Below are 24,907 nucleotides of genomic sequence, written 5' to 3' on the forward strand. Positions count from 1 at the left end.
TCACTCTCCAAATTATCGTGATATATTCATTCTTCTTCCAGTTCTGAGACATCTCACATAAATATATGTGTATATCTCAACCAGTGTGTAGAGAAATCCTATATATCCAAATTTGTGGAGATTAGTATATTTCCACTGAGGCATGTCAAGAGAAGAGAAATTGCCGTGAAAAATAATTATACTCACACAATCACTAATATGGATTTCAATTTGTTTCCATTCACTTAATGACTGGGACTTGACGCCTATGTTTCAAGTTTAATTATTTGGTTTGATGATGGGTGGTTTGGGCCCAATGTTCATCAAAATCAAAATCACACACATTGGTGGATTCAAACCATGATGTGGGAATCCATTTGACAGGCCTAGAGTACTAACAGTTAGTCGTAAACTTGATGTGATTGTTGTAACTAACAGTGATAAATTAAACTAAGCCCCCAACTAGGAATGCTTCCAATTCCTCAGCGCTGAATATTGTAACAACCCTTCATAGTTTTAGGTAAAGAAACAAGAGTAAAAATCATGATAGAAAAGTTGAAGTTAGCACTTGGACAAAGTGATCAGGATAACCAGTGCTTGATTAAGGTTGTTATATAGGAGACTCTGGGGCCTATAACCCAAAGAGGCATCCAATCCCATCCCAAAATAATGAACTCTTATACCTCTGATATATGTGGCCTCCTTACATCACCTCCAAGCCTATGAAATGATCGGATTTGGCTATCAAGACAGAACCCCACCTTTAGTGTAAGCTTTTAACCACATTAATTGAACTTAAATCTCTAATATTGATGAGGCCCCTATGTACTTGATTTCTGAATGCACTCCTAAGTAGAAACTTCATTCTAATCATCTATCATATATGTTAATTGACATGTGATTTAACATTTGTTGGGTACATGTGTTGGGGACTTGTTTGGTCATATCTATTAATCAAAAGAAGCATGCATGATATTTCTGCCTCTTGTATCTGCATGATCCAATCCCATGAAACTCATTCTTCTGAATTAAAGAAGATTAAATGTCACGTGGGTCGAAAATATCAAGAGAAGTTGAATGGAGGAGAAGATCAGACTTGAGAGAGAGAGTCATGAAAAGACGGTGGAGAAGGAGAGGATATATAGGAAGAATGCGAAGGACTGTGGTGGACGAGTCTGTTGTGGGTGCAAGTATAAAGATGGAAAGATGAAAAAGACTGGTGCTAAAATCACATGTCACTGTCGCAGTGAAATCGTGTCATTTTGTGATGGGACTATTCCTCCATTTCCAAACATGGAAAGGATGTGTTTTTACACTTGATCCCTTCAACTTTCTTTGCTGGTATAACTCCCACTTTCCCAAGGCCTTCTTCCTCCAGGCCTCTCTTTACTCAGATATTCCCCCACCCCATTTTTCCTTTTTTTTTTTTTTTTTTTAGTCTGTTTTTTCCTTCTCTGATAACTTCACCAGAGAGCACGATTTTGTCTCCACGAGATTCCCATGTCTTCCTCCACACCTCAACTACACACTTGATCATTAACGGATTTGGACACAATCATTTGATCTATGCTCCCCCTCTTTTCTATCTACTTTGAGAAACTTTGATTAGACCTCTCTCCATGATTCTCTTCTTTTTAAGTTTCTTTCTCAAGACCATATTCTTCTTTGGTTATGGATTTCTAATCCCAACATTCACCTATTTTTCTTTTGAATAGTTCATATGGCCAAGTGATCAATAAACAAGAGTAATTTTATTGTAAGACCCTTCCAATCCTAAATTCAAGGTTATAAGTTACTGTGGTCAACCATCCCAAAATCATAGTTTATACAATATCAGTAATGGAAGAACCATCCGTCACCAGATTAACAGAACTTTTGGGCACGGTTCTCACCACGCCCACAACTATAAGTGACATATGTATGGTCATGGACAATCTGACCATGGTTATAATTATGGTTTTTTGTTAATTACTACTAAAGCTTTGTGACTATAACTTTGTTTTCTTGTGTTGATCAGCCTTACATACATTTTTGTATAAATCAATTAAATCCAAAGAACCAAAGATAAGATCAATTGATGGACTATCAATTAATTAGTAATCTTTGCATCTCCATACCTATTGAAATATCAGGAAGAGATCTATGAGAGAATGGCCTTTTGGTTGTATCAGATCCAGCAATTGCAACCATGTATATACAAGTACAACAGATCTACAATATTTTACGTATGGACAACTCATATCAAGGCACAAGAAATGGGTAACGGCTAATATGGTTGGGCAAATCATGTGATTAACAATTTGTGTGCAGATCTTTCATGTAATTGATTGTTGTGTAATTGGTTCAAATTATTTTCTTTCCTCACATGCCTTGGCAAGATGGTGGATCCTTGGAGAACATCAGCTCTGGCTCTAGGTGCGAGCAGTCTTTGATGTAAAAGAGGCTTGGTTAGTGCATCAGTTAGTTGGAATGATGCGCTAACATGACTTATCCAGTCTAAATTGAGAATCGATGGTTATGTTCTTCATGAAAGAATGTAATATGAGGTTGGCACAAAGATGAGTATGTAGCGCCTACATTGTCGCAATGTATCGTTGGTGGAGAAGCATTTGAGATGTGGAGTTCTTTAATGAGAAATTGTATCCAATTAAACTCAATAACAACTATAGCAAGTGGCGATATTCATCCTCAGTGGATGACTAAGGTATGGTTTTTTGCTTTTTGGAGCTCCATGAGATAAGATTTGCTTTCAAATAGACTACATAAGTATATATGGAAGTGGGGTCAGCTTTTTTACCCACCCAGTTGGCTTCAAAGAATGCATAAAGTGTGAGCAAGGTATCTCTCTAAAGTAAAATACCACAATATAAGGTTCCTTTGACATATCATAGGACTTGTTTTTGGCTGATCACCAATGACTTTCTATTGGCTTGTGCATGGATAATGACAATTTCTTGATTGCAAAAGAGATATCTAGCCTGGTAAGAGAGAGGTATTGAAAAGCACCTATAATATTGCGCTATAGAGCTTCATCCATAATCGATGAACTATCATGTAGAATAAGAGAAGTTGTGGTGGGTAATAAAAGTCAAGTTATCTTTGGTACCCAATGTTTTTGTTCATTTAATGAGGTCTCATATGTACTTGTTGTGAGAGAATTTTTTTTTTTTCTTTTTTTCTTTTCCAATTAAGACCACCACCACCTCCAAAAGTAATTCACATCACCAAGATCTTCGATGGAAAATTTGGTTGCAAAGGAGGTTATAAATTGGTGAAGCAGGGTTGACTTATTTCTTGTGACCACAATGTAATCAATATATGAGAAAAAATAATTTTATCATATGAGAAAAAAACAAAAGAACGAAGTATCATATTTTGAGTTGGCAAAGCCAAATTGAAGGAGAAAATAACTTACCTCTCAACACCATGCCCATGGTGCTTGTCTTAGTTCCTTGTGGCTTTTTAAAATTTACATACATGATTTTGAAAGTAGTATCAACAAACCCAGACAATTAAGTCATGTATACATCAACGTACAAAGCACCTTGTAAGAAAGCATTATTTACATCTAGTTTATGTAAATGCTAGCCATTGGTCACAACAATAGATACAATGAGCCAAATTGTGGTTGGCTTAACAAGGTTAAATATTACATAGAAGTCAAGACCTACTCTTCAATGGAATCCTTTAGCTACTAGGCATGCTTTGTAGTGAGAAATGATGTCATCTAGGTTCCTCTCGATTATGAACATCCATTTGCACCCAACAATATTATGAAAGAGGTCTGGTGGAATGAGTTCCCATGTGCCATTTCGAAGAAAAGGATTGAATTCTTTTTATCAACATAGCATTCCACCATTGAGGTACTTTGAGGACTAAGACACTTATGTTGGTTCAAGAAACTCGACCATGGTGTGAGTGGTGATGGTAATGTTGAGTTGTTTGGTTTCAAATATATTGTTGCAAGAGCGAGTGATCATGGGATGAATACAAAGTAAGTTTGGAGCAAGAGGGGCAATGCTTAAAGATATGAGACTAGGAAGAGAAGAGTTGCTTGCCAATGGGTCTTTGAGCACCATGGTTTTTGGCTTATAGGATGAAGTATCAAAAACAAGAAAGAGATGCATGAGTAGGTCCCTATTTGAATAAGACGTAGAAGATGACATAATGGCCGTCATTGTTGAGCATAAGTAGGAAAACAAAAAGAGTCATGATTACAATAGCAATGTGAGTATGAGGCAAGTCATGTGCACGATGGGACCAAGATTGAATGGTGTCATTGGAAAATACACATATGGATAAGAAAGCAAGATTCTAAAAATGGGAGAATTGATCCTCTATAAAGATGACATGTTGAGAGGTATATAATTTATTAGTAGACGGATCAAGGCATACATATGAACTTTGATTTCATAAAGACAAAGGTTTGGATTTAGGTTCAAGTTTATGATGGGTGTAAGGTTTGAGTTAGATAATATGAACAATAAAAATCTTAACTTTATTATAGTTAGATAGAGCACCATTGAAATCGCCCTAGCTATTTTGACTCTAAGTAAGAGAAGTATTTGATGAAATTTCAAATTAATGATGATTAAGTATATTTAACCCAAAACTCTATACACACGCTATGCAACTTAAATTAAAATATTTTAAACTAACAAACAATTGCACACTTATTCAATCAAAGCAAAAAAAAAAAGTAAAAATTGCACAAGTAGAAAAATATATCAAAATAAAGTGAACAATTACAATACATTTAGGATTACTACATGTAGCCATCTCAACTTCATGAACTCACACTAGACCTAGGTTAATGTTAAACCATGGTTTTTGAAGTAAAAATACAATAACCAACAAGCTGATCAACGAAACGCTAACATTAACTCCAATGATCAAATATGATATATTATACCAAGGTTTGATTAATCTCAATTTTGATGATTAAAAACTAAAAAGTAAGGCTTAGATATAATAACTTTATGCTAAGTATGATTAGATAAGAAGATTTTCAAAAAGACAATCAAGAAAATATATCAAAATAAAATAAAATAAGAAGAATGAAAAAACCTCAAAGAGATATCCTAAGTTAATTTTTCGATATCTTTGTAAGATTGTTAGTTCATTAAGTTCATATTGTATTATACTTTTATTTAAGTATCTAAAATATTCCAAATATCTAAATCAATTTTATTCTTTTGCAAATTGGATGAAGAATCCTTCTAAATGAAACTTGTGATTAGTGTTATTCATAGTTAAAAATGTTTTTAAAATGTTAAGGAGTTTACAGAATCCTTCTTTTGCAAATATCTAAGTTTCTCTAGGGATTTTGTGATAAAAATGCAGAAGTTGCAAAAACTAGAGAACGCCTTCATATATTTTTCTAATAATTTTTATGAAAAATAAAATTGATTATTTCAAAGATAATACTCATGTTTTGACATGTATTTCATTACTAAAAAGTTCATATTGAAACTAACGCCTTAAAGGTTACTTCTGCATCATTTTTTTGGTTATATATTTAGCCAGTGGTTGACCAAAGTGTCAACTAGTTGAGATGGAAACATCGACTTGTTAAAGGACTAGTCAACCAATTGCTCGATTAAACGAGTTTTTGGGATCTAACAATCACTTGTCGATGCATTAAAAACTTAATGGTTAGTAGATAATTTTTTGGATTTCTAACTCCTATTTAAAGGTTCCAAACATCATGTATCATAGGAGAAAACTTCAAATCATTATTGAATCTTATTTGAATCTTAAAGAAAAGTTTTTAGTGCACTTTATTCCTAAATTTGCATTTCATTTTAGTGCACCTCAATCTTAATTTTATCTTATATTCAATTGAGCTAGTTTGTAAACTAGGAGCTCTCCATTTAGTTGTAATCTTATGACATATTGCAAAGTGTGGGACACATCAAAAGCTTGAGAGTAAAGCATCTCTTCAAAGAGTGTTTTAGAACCATATAATCCAAACAAGATTTAACTTTAAAAGTTTTAGTATAAAAGGCTCATTGGAATCATAATTCATGTATAAAACATGAAATCTTATGTTAGAAACCTTATTAGTAGAATCTTTACTTGATTAGAACTTGAGGAGAAGGGAGTTATACCAAACCACTACAAAAATCTTAAGAATGCATTTTTTTTATTTATTTCTTAACTATTTAATGTGAGAAATTGTTTCATTTATTGTTATGTGTCATATTATTACATAAATTGTCTTTTATATTCATAATTGTATAATTTGAAAAAATAGACTAACTCCTAATTCATTCCTTTTTGGGTGTAGATTTAGATTGTGATATAATAATGAATTAGTAAGATAATTATGAGTAAATATTAAAATGTTCAAATAAATTAAATTAAGAATCACGCAAAAAGTGTAATCACGTATGTTTTGTACATCTAAAATAAGACCCGTGCAATTGGTTATAAATATAAAAAGGATGATCCGACCTAATCTTACCTTATAGGGAGGTTGGTAGAATTTTCATAAATAAACTTTAGGACATCTAATACTACAAAAAGTCATTCTAAGACTTTAAAGTTCTATACATAAAATTTTGCTAACCAAACCCTAAATGGGTAAAAAAGAAAAGATGTTTTTAATTAAAAGAATCCAAAGCACCCTTTTAAAGTTAAAATAATCATTCAAGCTCAAATAATATAAAATTCAAAGTTGGTTAACATTAGCAAAAGATTAAAATAAACCAAAATTGACTAAATACTCAAAACTAGATCAATTGTTAATGATCCCCATTGAAATGTGAATATTATTATTATTCTTTTCATAGATTTTTACCATTTTATTTTTTGAAAGAGTATTATCATTGTTTTTATAAGTTTTTATTACATTATTATCGTGATAACATGCTATAATCTCATTCTCCATCCAATTGGGTTTAGGGTTGTAGTGGCATACTCACAACCCATGCATTAACCGATCTTGATTTTACTTCTTTATTTGACTTAGGTGGTGTTTGTTTTTTTACTTAATTCTAAATAGAATCTTAATGCTTAATAGTGTTAAATATTAGGTTGTTTATTTTTGTAGTATTTTATTTCTATTAAGTATTAAAAAGTGAAAAAAAAAACCAATATATTATTTTATTTTATTTATTTAGAAAAAATTACATATTTTGGTTTTTTCTATTTAGTAAAAAGTTTATAATAAGTTATGAAAAAGTAGAAAAACAAATAAACTAAAATTTGAAAACAAATTGTTTTTAGCAAAAAACCAAAAATACAAACACCACCTTACACCCTTAAGAAAATGCCTCAATAGTGTGTTGTGAAAGTTTTGTTTACTTCCTAAGTAATGTGGGACACCATAATCCATTCTCTTTGGGATTTGACGTCCTTATGAATACATTTTTGGCCAGAGATTAGATTTTGATACAATTCCTATCACAGCTTCACTCTACACCCGATATTGTTTTATTCAGGGTTGCAATGACGCACATGCAACCCACTAATCAGCCCAAATTTTACTTCTTTATGGGGCATGCGCCCTCAAAGAAAGATCTTGATAATGTGTCAGGAAAACCCTCCATATATGACCCTTCTCCATTCATTCATCGAGCAATATAGAACACTATATAGTAGGTGATTAAGGAAGAAACAAATAAACAAAATTACAATTATAATCATAAAATGACATATATATATATTATTGTAAAATTATAAGCTTTCATTATTCCATTTTATTTTATTTTTTCAACTTATCTCTCTTTTTATTTATTTTAGAAGTTTAAATTTAAACCGGTCAAAATGTACAATGAAATATGAATCACTAAATGAGGGTAAAATTCAATGAAACCAAAATATAAATAAAGATGGTATTAAAGTAGTAAACAATAAAACTTAAACATAAAATCATGAGACTCAAACTTGAGCATATGATGGGTCTTCGACCGATTCTTTGAAAATAAATTAATTAATTTGCTTTTCAAACTTGACGGATGGAACTTCAAAGTCAAATGCCGGACTAGTGAACCAATCATCCAATCAAATTTCAAAGTCACCACTGGTGGTGGCTGCAAATTTTTGGTTTACTTGTATATACGTATATCAATATGCGTGTATATATACACGTTGTGGAGGGAAACACAGAGCCCAAAAGATTTTTATGAGTTTCATTCCCGCCATCAGAACGCACCCACACCCGCACCCGCACTCTCTCTCCTGGCTTTTGAATCGTCTGTGCTGCTTTCGAACTTGAGGTCTCCTGTTCTTCTCCATTCAATGGCGAAACCTAAAGAAGAGAAATCAGACGATCTAGAAATCACCTCAATCGGAGCTCTGCACAAAGGTCCCTGGGACAAGAAGTACTGGAGCAGCTCTAGGGTTCGCTTTCATTTGTTCCCCTTCAATTCTTTCTCTTTTCCGTCTTGTCTTTTCTCAAACATATAATTTTGTTTTAGATAAATCGTCTCAACTCCATACAGTGTATCAGTCCTTATCGGCTCTGGTTTTATGAAATTAACACAGGACTACGTGAAACCGGTGTTCTGATGAGGGATACAATCGATCATAGCCAGTGAGCAATGTAGTTTTGTGTAATTTGGATTCAAAAATGATGTGATAAGTGCATAGTAGCTCGGAGTCTGGTTTGTTAATTTGGGGCAATACGAGGGTGTTAGGCTAAGGAACAAAAGAAATCATTTAACAGAGATTTTATGAACAATGTCAAAGCAAAATGGTAATTAAGTCTCAAAATATTGGCAATTAACTCTTGGTGATGGATAAATAGGACTTAAGTGCTGATGAGAATGACTATGGGTGCGATATAAAATGATTGACTGTGTGTTACTGTTGAAAGAAACTCGAGTACATAATGACAAAAATGGTTCAGCATGGAGATTTGGCTTCAATGAGTGTTTTTATAGCAGGCCTAAGTGGTAGCAGGTTATGTATGCTAATCGAAATTGGTAATTCTTTTATGTAATTTGATATTTAGACCAGGGTTTTGTGGGAGATATATGATTTGGAATTGACCATGAAGAGGCTGCTATTCGCTAAAATAGTGGTTGACTCTTGTCCACGGTTATGATTATTCAGAAAGTTTTGAAATTTAGGTTTTTTTGTTTGAAAGTTTTTTTCTTTCCAATTGTTGGGAAATTTAACTATTTAGCATGCTTTAATAATTGAAGAGATACGTAATTGGAAAAATGCTTGGGTTCTGCTATGTGATCGATGCCAATGTTCTCCATTGATGATTCACATCGTCAAAATTGATTTGTAATTCTCCTAACAAATTCTAGGTTTTTGAAGATTGATTTATATTGATATATATATTAAGTTTAATAAGCTTGTTTGTAGTTAGTTGAACTTTTCTTTCAGATGAAAACTAGGATGTGTTTAAACTTTTGGTCAATTTTCTATAGAAAGCAGAGTGCTAATATTTAATCACAAAATGCTTTTTCCTATGACTTTTATAATGTGAAAGTAGCAACTGGTAAAATTTGTGTTGTTTTATAGGGTAAAGACCGCTATCCTTATCCAGTCGGGTACCAAGCTCTTCGGACTCATAATGGGATCAGATATAAGATGGAAATCCATGAAGGTCCCAAAGGGCCTTTATTTGTGGTTTGTTCCCATGAACAAATGCTTTCTATATGTGCTTCTAAATAGCTTCAAGTTGCAATATTACCTGAGCAGAAAGTTTATGAATATCTCCTCTTTTATGCAGATCATATCTGCTGATGGAATCTCGTGTTCTGGGCAAACTCCAGATATTGCATGGGAGATCTTTCAAAAGAAAGGCTGCCCTCGTTTAAAGACATTGCATGGGAAGAGACTTTCATGCAAGATAGATGGTGTGGAGGTAAATAAGTAGTTAACATTCCCGTTGCATTATTGGTCCTGATAATTGTTCCATTAGGTTGTTACTTTTCTCATGTTGTCAATATGTAGAACTATCTAGTTAAACTTGGAGGGAAACTTAGGTTAGATATGATAGTTTGATTGTGACGCAAAGTTTTTATCTAGATGATGATTGTCAAAGTAATTTGATGGTTGATTGTGTATTTGCTAGAGTTTGAGATAAAAGACCATGGTGAATTTAGGCTCTGGGTTCAAGGTGTCATAGGATGGTATTAGAGCGAATTCCTGATCTAGGTGTGGGACTCTGAGTGGGTTTATTTTAGTGGCCCCTTAATCCCATGGGATGCAATGAGGATGTTGTATCTGCATAAGAGAGTAATTGTGATATCTCACATTGGTTAGGGAAAAAGTTCTTGATGCTATATATATAATGGGCTCCTCTTAAATATGTATACACATTTTGTCCATTGAGCCTAAAGTAGACAATATCTACATAAGAGGGAGGGAGCTGTTGCAAGACTCCTAAAGATGGTTCTGATTCTAACTATTGTTCATTAATAATCAATTTTCCCTACTTGGGTAATGAGCCCTTAATTGCACTAATATAGTTCTTTTGCTTTTGGTGCACAACGATATATTTACCTATCTATCATGCGTGTACATATTACTCTTCTATATCAACACACTTGCTTATATATAGGGATGATTTTGTTTGTATATGAGGTTGATTAGTGATTTATGGTTTGAGTGCCTTTCTTGAGCAATTTCATATGATCTTACTTAATTTTGTGACAACAATAATGGAAGTCAAATATTCATAGAGTTACTTGATGTTAAACCACAAATTTGTCAAGTATTCTTGCTCAACTTGCCTGAGCAAATTGTAAATAAATTATTATTATTATTATTATTATTATTATTATTATTATTATTATTATTATTTGGGGTTTGGATTTTTACATGTTTCATTTATTTATGATGTTTCAATGATCTTCTGATTATGTCCTATTAGTTTTTAGGGGCTATACCCATATGGCACCACTAGGTATTTATTGATATACTATTACTAAAAGAATGTTGCCCATGTAAGGACAAATTTGTAAAATAAATCATGTTCAAACTGCAATATTTTCCCTTATCAAACAATTTAATTGGATACAACACTTATGTTTTTAGATGAGATCAATCAAGTTTTTACTTCTAAAAATTCATTTTATTTTCATTTTTATAAGCGCCCCCTAAGTTTTCATGAATGGAGATGTTCTAATTTACTCTTTTTAATTTTGCCATTCATCCATCTTAATACACCTTTCATTCTCATGAATGAACACACTCAAAAGTTGTTTTTTTTTTTAAGGGATTCATCAACTATTGTTGTTGCCATGTTTAGACCTTGTATGGCGACTGAGCTCTTTTAAATTATCCTTCTGTTGTTGATTTGATTTGTTATTTAACAATTATCATGATAACTTTTTGTCCATGTGCAGAAGTTGAACATTGTGCTTCTTTTAGTTAATCTTTATGCTAGATGATGTTTAATTTTGTTGTCTATTAACACACAAGATTTATTTCCTGTAGTTTCCTCTGAGTTAATTCTTTGCCATCCAATGAAGATATATGAACAGTATCCAATCTAGAATTTGGCATATTGTGTGCTGAATATAGTTCCTTCTTTTAATGTGGTTACGCAGTTTTTTGGGTTCAGAAATCCATTTGTCCAGCGGTTACTTCGGGAACTGGTGGCAAACGTCAATGGAACAGCAGAACAGACTTTGCTATCAGCCAGCTTCTGTAATAGAGCATCTGGAGCAGAGAATGATACACGACTTCCAGATTCATGTACATATCCTGATCTGCTACCATATTTGGAGAAACCACAGACTACAGGGAAGAGAAGTAGAAAACAGAAAAATATAAATATGAAGTCGATTAGTGGGTCTGCCCGCAAAAGACTTCGACCTTCCGAGCTTACAGATAATTCTGTCGCTTCAAGTTCCAGACAAAGGAATCGTAATGGTGAGTATTCCTTGACTTCTTCTGCTCTAATGATGAATATGACAGTTGTAAGCATCCAGTTGAGCAAAAATCTGAATCCTTTTCAGCCAAAGATGGTTTGCCTTTGGAAACTGTTGGCCTTTGTGATCATCTTAGAGAGGAAGCCCTCATCCTCCAAGAGGAGGGAAAGCTTGTTAGTTCTGAAAATTATATATCCACTAGAGCAGTTAATATCCCTTCCACTGAGGAAAAACCTGTAAGTTTATCTATCTTCAAAGCCAATAAACTTTTGAATGCATCAATTTCTCACAATTTTCATATGTTTCTACTCTCCCACATGATACCACTCAGAGTTATGCTTTTCCAAAGCTTGTTTGATGTTTATTGAACTTTTTTAGGTGAAATTATATATGATAGTCCTATATACAGTTAATTGGTTTAGCAGTAGAAACATTCTTAATTTCTCACAGCTTGATAGGTCAAAACATATCAAGGTGCAAGGGCTCGGTTACTCAACACCAGTAGAAGACAACAACGTGGAAACCGTATTTCCAAAGAGTTCTCAAGGTTTCAATAATGTGGATCACTGTGCTCCTGACACCTTAGATCATATGCAAGGTATTGCTTATCAGATGTTTCAGTGTAATGTGATTCCCACATGATCGGTGTCAAATTCTTGTCTGAATCTACCTTTTTTTCCTCTATTTTGGTTATTGACAGTAGTCCTATGCAGATAATACTTCTGCTTATGCCTCTACTGCTCATAAGGAAGGTCCTGACAATGTGAAAGATGAGCTAACTGCAGCTGACATGACCATTTTTGAAGGTTCAGTAACTGAATCTCACCTGGAAGGAGAAGTGGGCACTTATACTTCAAATGGAAGTTCGGAAAGAAGTGATTTTGATTCAGTTGGTCAGGAAGTAGCCAAGTCAATGATGACAGTTCTGCTTCCACAAGCACTTCCCCTGCTCAAGGAGACCTCAAGGAAGAAAAAGGCAACAAACAACCATTTGGGACTTTCTTTCTATAGAGCAGAATCTCTAGACGAAAACAATGGAGCTTGCCCCATTGTGAATGTTGCATCTCCTGGTATGGTTTCACTGTAAACCTGTGCAATTTTTCTGATTATCCTGTTGCTCATGTGTCATAGTCTCTATTGCATCCTTAACACCAAAATTCATTGAGTATCTTGGTCTTTCCTTTTTCTTCCAGTTGCACAGTAATATTCTTCTTATAAATTTGCAGCTCTAGTGCTTGCTGAGAATTCCCCTGTGGAAATAGAGGAAAAGGTGCAAACGTTTAGGAGAGATTTTGATCCAGTTATCCCAAGTTTTGAACATGTCAAATCTGTTATTCCTGACAGTTTCGAGGATGATCAATGTGGACATGATTCAACTAATGGACCACCGCTCTTTTCTGATATTGCTGGAGCTGATCAGGCTTCTTTTGATAAAGACACGTGTGCTTGTGACACTTTGGGACAGTTTATCAACGTTGATGCGTGGAAGGAGTCATCTGTTTGTCATGTTGAAACCAGTGAGAGAAAAGATGGTTTCTCATGCAGTAAAGCAAATGTGGCTTCAAAGTTGGACGAGAACTCCATCCACCATGGAATTCTTTCTGTGGAAAGAGAAAAGACTTTGCTTGATTGTGCTGAAGGTATTTTCATACTTCCTAACCTTCTTTTCATAAGAAATGTTTGATGTTTAAATGGTGAGAATATTTCCAACCTGAAGCACCTAATTTTAATCAACTAAGGAAGCACCAAATTCTTCCACTAGTCCTTCTAAAGGGGAGAAAAATCTTAGCCATTTGCGTAAATTGGTTCCTGTCTTCAGAAACAGCACACTTTGTATAAACTTTCATCTATCATATTGGCCAAAATTTTAGAGAGCTGCTGATTGTGAGATGCGCAACCCAAGCTTATTCAACTTCATTTATAGCACTTTTATTCATTCAAAATTTCAAATCAAGTTAGAGTTTTATTTCTTATTGATTTTCAACTAATCTGAATGTTAGTTGTGTTTCTACAAGTTGTAGATACAAGTGGTGCTAACACAAAGTGCATGGTGAGTTCTGTTCAAATATCAGAGCAAAGCATCAGTAGTAAAATGGATGGTGCTGAAGCTGGTAATCAATTCTCAGATGTAGCTCCTTTAACAAGAAAATACAATGGTCTCCTCTCAGAAAGTATCATATATAGAAACTTTGGAGATGATTGCATCCTTGATGCTTATCCTACAGTAGGACCTTTACTTGCTGCAGAAATTCATCAAGTTAGTTCTTCTGCTAGCAGCCCAGGTAAAAAAGTTCTATTTAGTCCTGAAGTGAAGCTTGAAGGGCAGCACTACAATTTAAATACAGAAGAAATTGCTCTTAACCCTGAAGGTGTGTTCTGTAATTTGGCTCCTGTTTCATCTCAAAATCAAGAATTTATTTGCACATCCAAATATGATGACCCTTCCATTTTTTTTTATCCATCTGTTTCACGAGTAGAAAGTTGTCAAGCCTACATTGACAAGAAGCTTGTTGAGCAACAGAACCTTGTAAAGTTAAACAGATCTGTTCAGAAAGGAGGAACAAGTTTCAGTGAGAATAACATGTCTAATGCCGAGGAAGTTCAAGCTGGGAAGGCCCACATTAAGATGGAGGTTAAGCACGATCTAGTGGGCAGCACTGAGCTTGTGGGATGCTATGTCCACCCCATGCCTGTTTTGTCAGTGTTATTGAACACAAGAGAGGATGAAATCCATATTTGTGTCTTATGTGGTCTTTTGGTGGATAAGGACACAATCTTGTTTATTTACAAAGTTACAATTAAAGAACCAAGGTTGCAAAGCCCTACTTTTGTTGGTTACACGCCAATTATATTGCCAACTCTAAAGGACAGAAGTGGTGGAGAGGTAAGTTATTATATCCATGCTTTCCGGGCATTCAAAATTGTCCATTGTTTGTTCAAGCAGTATTCAAGCAGTATGTGGCCTGCTTCTTGTATGTTACATATCTTTGGGTTTTCCTTTATCAGGTTGCATTGGACAGATTTGGTTTGCAATTCACTCCAGATGGGCAGTCCCTTGTTTTACTAAACAGTATAAAAACACCTTATTGCCGGTAGACTCATTTTCTTCTTTTAATTTTAGGTTATTCCAATATTTAAATGCAATCAGGGGTAAAGACAAACATACTGATTTCCCATATTCTCAGGGAACAGAAGATCCCCTGTCTCTGCTCTGCATGTAAGTTGGAATGCTTTGAGGAGAATGCAATAAAGATTGTGCAAATAAAACTTGGTTTTCTTTCAGTTGTGGAAAAATTGAAAACAGTTGACAGTGTTCAATGTATATTAGTCTGTGAACCGAACCATCTTGTTGCTGTTGAAGAGAGTGGGAGACTTCATGTTTGGGTCATGAATTCAACATGGAGGTTATTTTTCTTAAGATTATCTGTCTAGTTTTAGTTACTGTTAATTGTTGCTGCCACTTCCACACCCTTGTTTCTGTTGTCTACATTATGAATGTTTTCCTCTATTATGTAGGTTTCTTTGTTTTTCATTGAACTGTTTGCATTGTCAAAATGTGGCTCCACTTAGCTTGTACTTGTACTTTAATGATTCACAATCAGATTGCAGAAATTTTTATCACTAAATTTGTAATAAATAAAGCATATTATATGAAATCCATTAATTGAGGGTGTTGTCAAAACCCTCCAGTCAAGTATTCCAACCATATAAATTTGTACATTTTGGCTTAATTTTCCATGGAACTGGAGATTTGCTGCAATCCTGCAGGTCTTGAGTTCCATTTTATCTTTCTTTAAAAGGACTATCTTAAAGCATTGAATGCTGCTGATGATCATAACAATGTAATATGGAATGTATATCTACCTGTGAAATTGGTTCAATGGTTAGTAAGAAATTACTATGGTAACTTTACCTACATCTGTTTTTTTTTCTTTTTCTTTTTTTTTCTCTTTTTTTTGAGAACTTGTTTACATCTAATATTTCATTAGTTATGATTGGTATAAGTTATAGAAAATTTCATGCAAGGCCTTAAAGTTTGTTTTCACAGAAATATTGAGCTGGTAATACTGTTTTCTTGAGTTGGATATCAACAAGGACAATGAGATCCAGCCAGTCTTGGTAAGATTTAATTCCATATCACTCCTGCCTCTGTCCCTCTTTTATCTTGACCCAGTGAGATGCCATCTCATTGTGGATGAGATTTAAGCTCTTCATCTCTTTATTGTTTCTAAATTGATCAAAAAAAAAAAAAAAAAAAAAATCTCTTTAGTGTTTCTAAGGAAAGTGTAAATGAATGTCTAGTGATGGCAATGGTGAATATTGGTAATTCACGAAGTCCTTGTGTTCTTCTCATTAATTAGAGATAGATGAGTTATTCAACAGTGCATCCATGATTCATTGACCTTTGCAGTTGCATGAAATTAATTTAAAGTATATATGATTTATTTAAAGCTTAATGTTTTCTAAGTTCTTTCTCCTTTTCTTTTTTTCTGTAAAACAAGCTTGTTTGAATGTTGACCATCCTTGATAAATAGCTGTGGCATATTGGTTCATGTTTGTTAACCCTGATGGTTCTTATTTTAGTTGGTATCTTCTATTGGGACAAACTATCCTCATTGTTAATAAAGTTTCTTGTGTTTTTTATTCACCATATGCAGTGTACAGACAGAGGACTTCATTATACCAACTAATGATTGTGTATCTCCTTGCATAGTTGAGTTGAAGAGAATTCCAAAGTGTGCTCCTTTGGTCGTTGGTCATCATGGTTTTGGGGAATTTAGTTTATGGTATGCTGCCTTCTCTGCTTGCATATTAGTTTCTTCCATCCATTGAAAGGCTACTGATATGGTAATTAATTGGCTAGCATAATTCAGGTTTATTAAGATACATCATTAGTGTTATCTGGATAAAAAGCTTCTATCTCATTTTCTGCACTAGTTTTGACTTATTTGCACTTGATACTTAATATCAAGTCTTGGAAAAATACTTGAGATTGCCCTTAGGAAAATGCCTGAATAAAGTTTTGAAATGGTTTGAAGTGAAACAAATATCAGATTATCATAATTTCTTTTTGGTTCGGAATTTTGATTGCTAACTGAACTGTCTCTCTACATTTTTTGGTGGTAACCAGCTTCTTGTACTTCTTAGTTTCCCTGTCTTACCTTAATGGATCCAATTATTTCTGTTTCCTGCATTTCAAAATAGGCATAGGTGTAGCCCAGTGAGCTTAAATCACATGGTGAACAGTGATATTTGTTTTTTTTTCCTTCATGTGCAATTGAAATTTTTGAATTTCCAATCCGCTACCAAGTTATAGGGCTCTAATTGATATCTGTCAATTCATTGAAATTGAAAAGTTAAGGAACTCTGTTGTCTAGATCAATTTCTTAATGTTATAACTTCTATTATCATATTCATATCATCTGCAGATTCCTCTGTATTATAAATTATAAAGATCAGGCTTCTATGTCTTAATTTTTGTTTCTAGTGGAAACTGAAACGTATTACTAGGTCATGAAAAATCATCAAGATACTCTTAATTGTGTGAAGGAAAATGCCTGTAATGATCAGTCATTTAAAAAGGATTTAACTTGATCCAAATGTGAACTTATAATAAGCTTGATAAAAAGTCAGCCACTGTGACTAGTGAATTGTTTTTTTCCTCTTCTAAAGTGAGGAAGTCCTGGACCATAGGCCTTGGAAACAAAGATGGAACACACACAAACACAGAATAACCATGAACCAGCAGCATTCAACTATTCTAAGGGTCAATAAGTCCTTCTCATGATAATTTTTTTTTTAAAAAATTTAGTAAAAATATGGCCTTTTATGTCTGGCACTCCAGGATTTTATTTTCTGTTCTTTGGTTATATTTTGCTAGTAATTTTTGTTTCATCCAATTTGTTGTGGTGCGTCATTGTAATTACTACCACTAAAATTTCTGGAATGTGGAATCAGTTTGTATCTTATTACAACGTTTCCCCAGGTGAGTTTAATGTGATTGACTGTTTAGTTTTTATTGCCACTTATGGTTCTTAAAAATTCCTTTTTTTTTTTTGTTTCTTTGTACTTTCATTAAATTCTCTTATTACAAAGTTTATCAACATTTAAGCTGCATCAGCCTGTCTTGTAATTCTTGTTATTTGATGATGCACATCTGTTTTTACTTCTTTCAGGGACATTTCCCAACGCATCCTCATATCAAGGTTCGCAATGCCAAGCATTTCAATTTTCGAGTTCATTCCAATCAGCTTGTTTAGTTTCCAAAGTGAGGTTCCTCTTTCCAGCAATCCTGATGTGGATTTGCACATAAACAAAATAATGGCTGCAACAAAAATGTGGTTCTCAAAGCACAATGAAAATTACACCTTTCTTCCATTAGGGGGGGAAAGCATTGCTGTGTGGCTTCTTGTTTCAACTCTTTCTGACTCTGACACTCAGCATGACAATCAAATGAATGATTGCCAAACAAATCCAGTTGGATGGTGGAGACTAGCTCTCCTGGTGAAAAATATGGTCATCCTGGGAAGTGCATTAGATCCAAGGTGCTTTCTAGTGTTTTAAAACAGTATCTAAATACAACATATACTGTATCTCATGTAATGCTTCTGCTTTATGTCTTTTTAAAGCATTGGGATGAAGGCTTCCCAGTTCTAAACATTGAGGGGCACTTAAATGTTCCATAGAAAAGAAGTGGTTCCATTGTGTTTTTGCATGCCCATCTGAATGTTTTAATAGCATTTGTAATAAAATTGTTTCATGGCATGCATAGGATGATATTTAAGATTTCAGGAATGATGTGAGTCCACATTTTTGGAAACATAAATCATTATTGTGCCACTTTGGTCTTGTAATGGTTTCACCTTAAAGGTGGATTTGATCCAGAAAGCTGTGGTAACTGCAAAGTGATGTTTTAATTTCCAAGGAACATTTAAGAGGCCCCCACTTAATAGATTATTATTTATTACTTTAGATCCTTTTAGTACAAGGACATGGGTTAATAAGACAAGAAGTACTAGTGAATGTTCTTTTCTGGGAAACTAGTGTGAGGAATATACTTCTGGAACATTAAGCATGAACCTAAAACGTATCATGCACTTGAAGTTCTGATGGAGAATAACTAGTGTTGAAACTTATTTTAACTGAAGCCTGGCCGGGAATCCACAGCTTATTTCTTATTTTAAAAGGCTGATTGACTGCTGTAGTAAGTTTTTAAATCATCTCACTGTGCAGGGCAGCTGCTATTGGTGCTTCAGCTGGTCATGGGATCATTGGTACACATGATGGACTTGTGTACATGTGGGAATTGTCTACAGGTACTAAGCTTGGCAGTTTACACTATTTCAAAGGTATGTTACACACTGTAACAATTTGACTTTTCTCTGATTTGCTCTTCCTTGGCATGAAATTGATGATGATTTAAACTAAGAAGTACTGGTTTTGCATAATTAGTCATGTACCTTCATCTGTTTCATTTTCAACTGGAAAATAATATGCATCTTCCTCCTTTCTGACCCTTGTATTTTTTACTAATTTAATTTGTAGTTTTGTATATTGCACTACTACATAATTCTTCAGGTTATGTGAACTGTCAAGGTTATTTTTAGGATAAAGAATGCTTTCTCTTGATCTCCAGATTAAAAAAAAAAAAAAAATTATCTAGGAGACTGCTTTCCAGAAAATGGGAAGGATGTTCATATTTCATTTGTGTAATATTTTGCAAATATTCAAGTAACTTGCAGATATTACCATAGTTGTGATATAATGCTCATCTGATGGCATAGTGTCCTCTTTTTCCAAGATTTTGTTTTCCATAAAAACAAGCGGAGCTTTTACTGGGTCTTTTTGGGTTGAAAAATGCTTTGACAATGCAGTGGCATGTGGAACATAGGTTAGATAATAGTGCATAATTTGCTGAGGTTTGACCTTTCGAATGATTCTCAGTCTTTTATGTTTTAACTTTGGTATCAGGGGGTGTGTCATGTATTGCTACGGATGATTCAAGATCAGATGTTTTTGCTGTAGCTGGTGATGGAGGTCAGTTGCTGGTTTACCTACATCCCCAAAAGGAATCTTGAAAATTAACAAGCATACAAGCAACAAGCTGTTTTGTCATCTTTTTAAATGGTTTCATTGTACGCTGTCTGTGAGCTGGTATATGGATTCCTTAAAGCGATAGACTGTACCCTGACAATCCGTGCAATTTAGGTTGGTTAGACATTTGTACATCTGTACTTTCTCTTTTCTCTGCGATTGGATAACCCATACACCAAATATTTCATCCCTGGTATATTGGTGCAATGAAACTCAATAATCTTGACAATTGTTAATAAAATTTGATTGATTTTTTCAACCCAGATGCCTTGTCTGTAATCTCTTTTTTATATGTAATACGAATGTTGAAATTACCAAAATAGTATTCCTTTGTCCAGTCATAACAAGTGATGCAAACTTTGGTATTTTCAATGATTACTAATGGTCATATAGCCTGAAAAAGGCAGTGAGGTATAACTAATGTATGGGAATTGAGATCCATCCGATGGATATCAGAATCGCCCAATCAAATGACTCCCAATTCTCAAATCTATGAAATCTTGGGACAAAAACAAGCGTACCAAAAGTTATAACCATGATCCACCAATGTTTATGTCATTTAAGATCTATTATACATTAGGGTTGTTGAGCTGTCCCTGGAATCAATCCCACGAAGTTTACCTACATTTATCGGACAGCAAGGACAATGTGGGGAATCCATGGCCCAACGTTGTTATTGATTTGTTGACTTGTCCCAGAGACCAAACTAGAGCTAGGTGAATTTGATATTTATTTTCAGTGAGCTATAGCTTTTATTTAGTAAAGTATGCATTTTTTAATTTGAAAATTTTATATCCTAAAATTTCCTAGCTTTGGAATTTAAAGCCTTTGGAGGCAGAAAAGCAGGCTCCAAATGAGCAGGAGAATATAATGCAACGTGGGAAGAACTCTACCCACCGACACCACAGGAAAGTAAGCTTGTGGGGCATGAGATTTTTTGACATGCTTCCTGGGTACAAGAGCAGAGACCACCAGAGATTTGCTCGTTTGCTTTAGCCTTTTACGCCTGTGGGCTTCATTTCAAAATTTGAAACTTGCTCTACTCGAAAACCCAAATCGTCACCCAAATAAAGACAGGAAAATTTGCCCCCCACTACAATTCTCTCAATCATTGCTCACACCAATCAAGTAATTGTCTCCTTAAATTTCAAATCCCATCTCCTTTATTGCTCTAACAAGATAGTATAAATAGATTACATCCCCAAATGCCAAAAGTATAAATAGATTACATCCCCAAATGCCAAAATAAAAATGCTCGTGGAAGAAAAAATTTGAAACACCAGAGAATCGAATAGTAATAATAAAAGTTACAGCAATTAAGCAGCTACTGGGTTTGAAAAGCTATGGGGAAGGAAAGTAACTGCCGGTCAAAGATGCGTCTCTACTTGGCAGAACCGTTGGTCAGGTTAGCAGAATCTCCAGCAGATGGGTTGAGCTCATCCCAAGCTTCGATCCATGTGATCATGGCATCTGCTAGCTTAGCGAAGTATGGATCAACCTTCTCAAGCTTAGCCTTGACCTGTTTGGAGAGTTCAAGGTAGCATTGTTGAACAGTGGTGCATTCCTTTGGAAGTGTTGCAGCTTGGAAGAATGGGATCAGCTCTTCTTGCCAGTAGATGCCACTGTACTCCTTTTTGAGGTTAACAAATGGATTGCTTGCTTTGCTGTGCCATATGTAGGGCAGACCAGTCTTGACACCCCATCCCAAGTGGTCACATATCACCTACAAATTCATCGATACAAATGTTTTCAGTTTCCATACTTTAATGAAAAGATTTGAGTGCATGTCCAAAGACTAATGATATACTAATCTGTTCATCTGCATTTGAACCATTAGCTAGTGTACCCATTCTTTACAAAATTTCAGATCATAAGAAAAACCCAAGGAATTCACACAACTTGTTGACGGATATCCAAGTGTTTGTTGAAATGAGAAAGGAAATAAATACAACAGAATTCACCTAATTTAGTTTCCATGGGATGTCCTACCATTGCCATAAGAAAACTTTAGGGTGATGATCAAACCTCACCGGTCAGAATCTTTTTTCTAACAGATTTTTTTAAACCTAAAGATAAATTACACATCATAAGGTGGGAATGGCATGAAATGATGAAAAACAAGAGGTGGAGGAGAATCGATAAAGTACCTTCATGCACCAGCCAGCCCACATATCATCATAACGGCCAATTGGCTGACCATCACCCATGAGTCCAAAGTACATTGCAGGTCCAATCAGTTCACGGTTGAATGCCAGATTCATACCACACATGGGGAACAAGGTACCCTTTGGAACTGTCAAAACAGCATCTACATACCTTAAAGTAAACAAATAATACAAGAATTGAATCAATATCCATGTCAGATGAGCATGTTTCCATGGTGGTTCATTTGTATTCTAGCATAGTTTACCTGGTGTTTCGCTCACGAGGTTTGACAAGCTGGGTGGGTGCATCATAATCAGGGATGTTGAGCCAGAGACCATGAGAAACAGCAGTGGGAACACCCTCACGGAGACTGAAAGGATACCCACGGACAAAGTCTGCACCATCTCTGTATGGATCATAAAGAGTGTTAAAGAAAAATGGCGTTGATGGAGTGAGGAGGTTCTTTATGTGCTGCTCAAGCGCATTGATATCTTTGCCAGATGGGTCTTTGGCAACCTGCACATCAACATGGAAGAAATACAAAATGTGAAACTTCATGAACTCTAAATGCCAAGACATAAATCAAGATGAAACATATCTAAACATCTGTTTGAAAGACCCAATTACTCATTGAAAAACAAAAATCTAAACATCTTATTCATGATCAGATCGTTGTCAACAGGTAAATGCTTGTTGGCCATGGCCCATTCAAGGGGACAACCGAATATTTCCCTAGCCTACATGGAGGAACTGGTTACAGAATGCAGGAATTTCAGCTCATTACTGCAAGTCACTGAACAGATCTGTTATGCTTTTTTGATACAGAGCCAGAAACAAAATAAGAGGAAATACAATGGAATTTTATTCCTACATTGTGAGATACAACCAGATCAGATGCTAAAGTTATTCATCAAAAAAAGGACACTGCCATCATCACATATGCACTTTACATAGTAGAAAAGGAGGGTTCTTAATGCAATTTACAGAGTTGGATCCTGATGAGAGACATTGCTAGCGAAGATAGAGAAAAACAACTAGACCTCCAAATCCCTAGTGTAATTCAGGTTGAAAAGGAAGAGGTATGATCACCAAACTTAAGATCTGTTTTCTAAAAGGAGAGAAAGCCCATCAAAAAGAGGATTGACAAGCAATGCAGGTGAGAACAATGCCATGATCAGAACTATAGAACATAGATGCTTCAGAATGATGGAAAATTTCAATTTTAGAAGATGATCTTGGAAAGAAACACACGGGAGCATAAAATTGAGTACTAAACACTATACACAGACACACAAACCGTAGGAATTTCTGATAAAATACCACTAACAAGCAGAGAAACAACCAACAACCAATCAATTCGTATAAAAAAATTTAAAAGCGAAAGCACCCAAATCCCATCAAAACCCAATATTAAACCCAACAAAACCCGGAACCCCACGTCCATAACACATCAAAATCAACATTCGCCAAAACAAACTCCGTTTGGATGCTTAGAAAAGGCAGGAAAAGAAATCAAAGAGACATTTTTTAGATCTCGCCGCGCAAAACTGAAGATCAACTCAACTCAGCCCAACGCAACCACGGGCTCAATCAAGTAACTTTTTTTTTTGGTTTTTCAAGCAACCAGAACAAAAGGGGTATCCACAGAAACAGAAAACCAAAACCAGAGGGAAAAAAATAAGTAAAAACGACTCACGAAGCAATCGTCGTCGATGGTGAAGATGTACTTCTTCTTGGAGACCATGTAGCCAAAGCAGCGACAAGCAGAGTCCTTGAAGGAGATACAAGAGGCCTTGGGACCCAGAATCCTGTTGATGTCGTTGCGGTTGTAGAGCTCGTAGTCGAATCCTTCCGGGACCTTGATGGTCTTCGATGGATCACCATCTTGAACAATGATCAGATGGTATGGCTCAAAAAAGGGCCTCCACATCTCCAGAAAATCCAGGTTCCGGATCGTGGGTATCACGATATCGAGCTCATCTTTCAAAAGAAGTGCGGGTTTCACGGACGCTGCCGCCATTGAAGTGATTGAGCGAGCAGAAGACGCTAATCAGAGAAAGTCTTTGAGCTCTAGTACGAAAGCGGGGACTTGCCTTCCTATATAGACTTGTCTGGCAAAGTGTAAATATCAAAAACACACCTGCAACTTTTCAAAAAATATGACCGACCTCCCTGGAGTTCATATAATATCACCACCCTCCCTGTGAAGTATGAATAGTCAATCTTCATGGCCTCCGCCTCCGGTGAGTAATTTTTTTTTGGCAGGGTTACTAAAATGGAATATTCTTAGGGTATAAGCATATGTGTGATGCCCATAAAATAAAATTTTCTTATATAAACAAATTAAAAACATAGTCACAAGGAATATATTTTCTATATAACCAAAAAGGGTATGGAACTATTTATGTTTATGGTCAAGAACTTCACATCATCCAATAGTTCAAATAATTCCATGTAAAATAGAAGAATTAGTTGTGTTAGACTTGGGCGGTATGAATTGCTTTACATGTATAAAATAGGGGGAACCCAAAGATTCTCCTTCTTAGGAGAACATGGTTGGACACCCAAATGTTGGTCAGTTCCACCTATCTTCCCATGTTCAAGGTCTCCCACCACCACCGCTCCCCCACCTTCACCCGAATCACATTTATGATTTTACCCATCACATGCACTCCTTTTCCATTTTCTATTCTTATTCACCCTTGCCTCTTTCAGCCTTGTATCCTAGCTACCAACTCTCAAGCATCCAGGCTTTCCATGTTACTCAAAAGACATTGTTTGGTGTGGTACCACAATATGCCACCCAATCTTAATTCATCACTAGGTTAAAAGAGTCTCGTACGTTCATT

The 24,907-nt window shown here is 35.1% G+C and overlaps 2 protein-coding genes across 11 annotated transcripts; one reads left to right on the top strand and one right to left on the bottom strand.

Annotated features, from left to right (window-relative positions):
- Positions 1-8,061: 8,061 nt before the first annotated feature.
- Positions 8,062-20,176, top strand: LOC117925520. 10 transcript variants are annotated; one of them, XM_034844586.1, is made up of 17 exons: positions 8,088-8,325; positions 9,460-9,567; positions 9,671-9,805; positions 11,496-11,820; positions 11,907-12,055; positions 12,270-12,417; positions 12,533-12,889; positions 13,046-13,459; positions 13,820-14,188; positions 14,297-14,703; positions 14,826-14,911; positions 15,005-15,036; positions 15,148-15,223; positions 16,478-16,606; positions 17,996-18,364; positions 19,053-19,168; positions 19,791-20,176. In XM_034844586.1, exons 1-17 carry the CDS (start codon positions 8,224-8,226, stop codon positions 19,895-19,897), a joined length of 3,429 nt encoding a protein of 1,142 aa, XP_034700477.1. In that variant the 5' UTR covers positions 8,088-8,223; the 3' UTR covers positions 19,898-20,176. The 10 variants fall into 10 exon arrangements, 9 of the variants coding, with proteins under 9 accessions (XP_034700490.1, XP_034700505.1, XP_034700497.1 ...); XR_004652986.1 differs by having other exon boundaries at positions 8,087-8,325; positions 15,005-15,223; positions 19,058-19,168; positions 19,791-19,877; XM_034844546.1 differs by having other exon boundaries at positions 15,005-15,223.
- An 861-nt stretch (positions 20,177-21,037) lies between these two features.
- LOC117924541 (probable UDP-arabinopyranose mutase 2) lies at positions 21,038-24,154 on the bottom strand. Its single transcript, XM_034843186.1, has 4 exons — positions 23,755-24,154; positions 22,324-22,574; positions 22,061-22,229; positions 21,038-21,636 (listed from the first exon to the last, which is right to left on the bottom strand). The coding sequence occupies exons 1-4, from the start codon at positions 24,076-24,078 to the stop codon at positions 21,295-21,297; spliced, it is 1,086 nt and encodes a 361-aa protein (XP_034699077.1). The 5' UTR covers positions 24,079-24,154; the 3' UTR covers positions 21,038-21,294.
- Between the last annotated feature and the right edge of the window lie 753 nt (positions 24,155-24,907).

The sequence above is a fragment of the Vitis riparia genome, chromosome 1, assembly GCF_004353265.1.
Source record: "Vitis riparia cultivar Riparia Gloire de Montpellier isolate 1030 chromosome 1, EGFV_Vit.rip_1.0, whole genome shotgun sequence".
NCBI lineage: Eukaryota > Viridiplantae > Streptophyta > Magnoliopsida > Vitales > Vitaceae > Vitis > Vitis riparia.

Bases quoted from the DNA above. Each gene is read 5' to 3' on its own strand.
- LOC117925520 (XM_034844546.1), top strand. From the start codon at position 8,224: ATGGCGAAACCTAAAGAAGAGAAATCAGACGATCTAGAAATCACCTCA. The intron at 11,821-11,906 runs GTGAGTATTCCT...AATCCTTTTCAG, and splicing joins CAGACAAAGGAATCGTAATG to CCAAAGATGGTTTGCCTTTG. The intron at 12,056-12,269 runs GTAAGTTTATCT...AATTTCTCACAG, and splicing joins CTTCCACTGAGGAAAAACCT to CTTGATAGGTCAAAACATAT.
- LOC117924541 (XM_034843186.1), bottom strand. From the start codon at position 24,078: ATGGCGGCAGCGTCCGTGAAACCCGCACTTCTTTTGAAAGATGAGCTC. The intron at 22,230-22,323 runs GTAAACTATGCT...GTTTACTTTAAG, and splicing joins CCTCGTGAGCGAAACACCAG to GTATGTAGATGCTGTTTTGA. The intron at 21,637-22,060 runs GTACTTTATCGA...ATGAATTTGTAG, and splicing joins GGGCTGGCTGGTGCATGAAG to GTGATATGTGACCACTTGGG.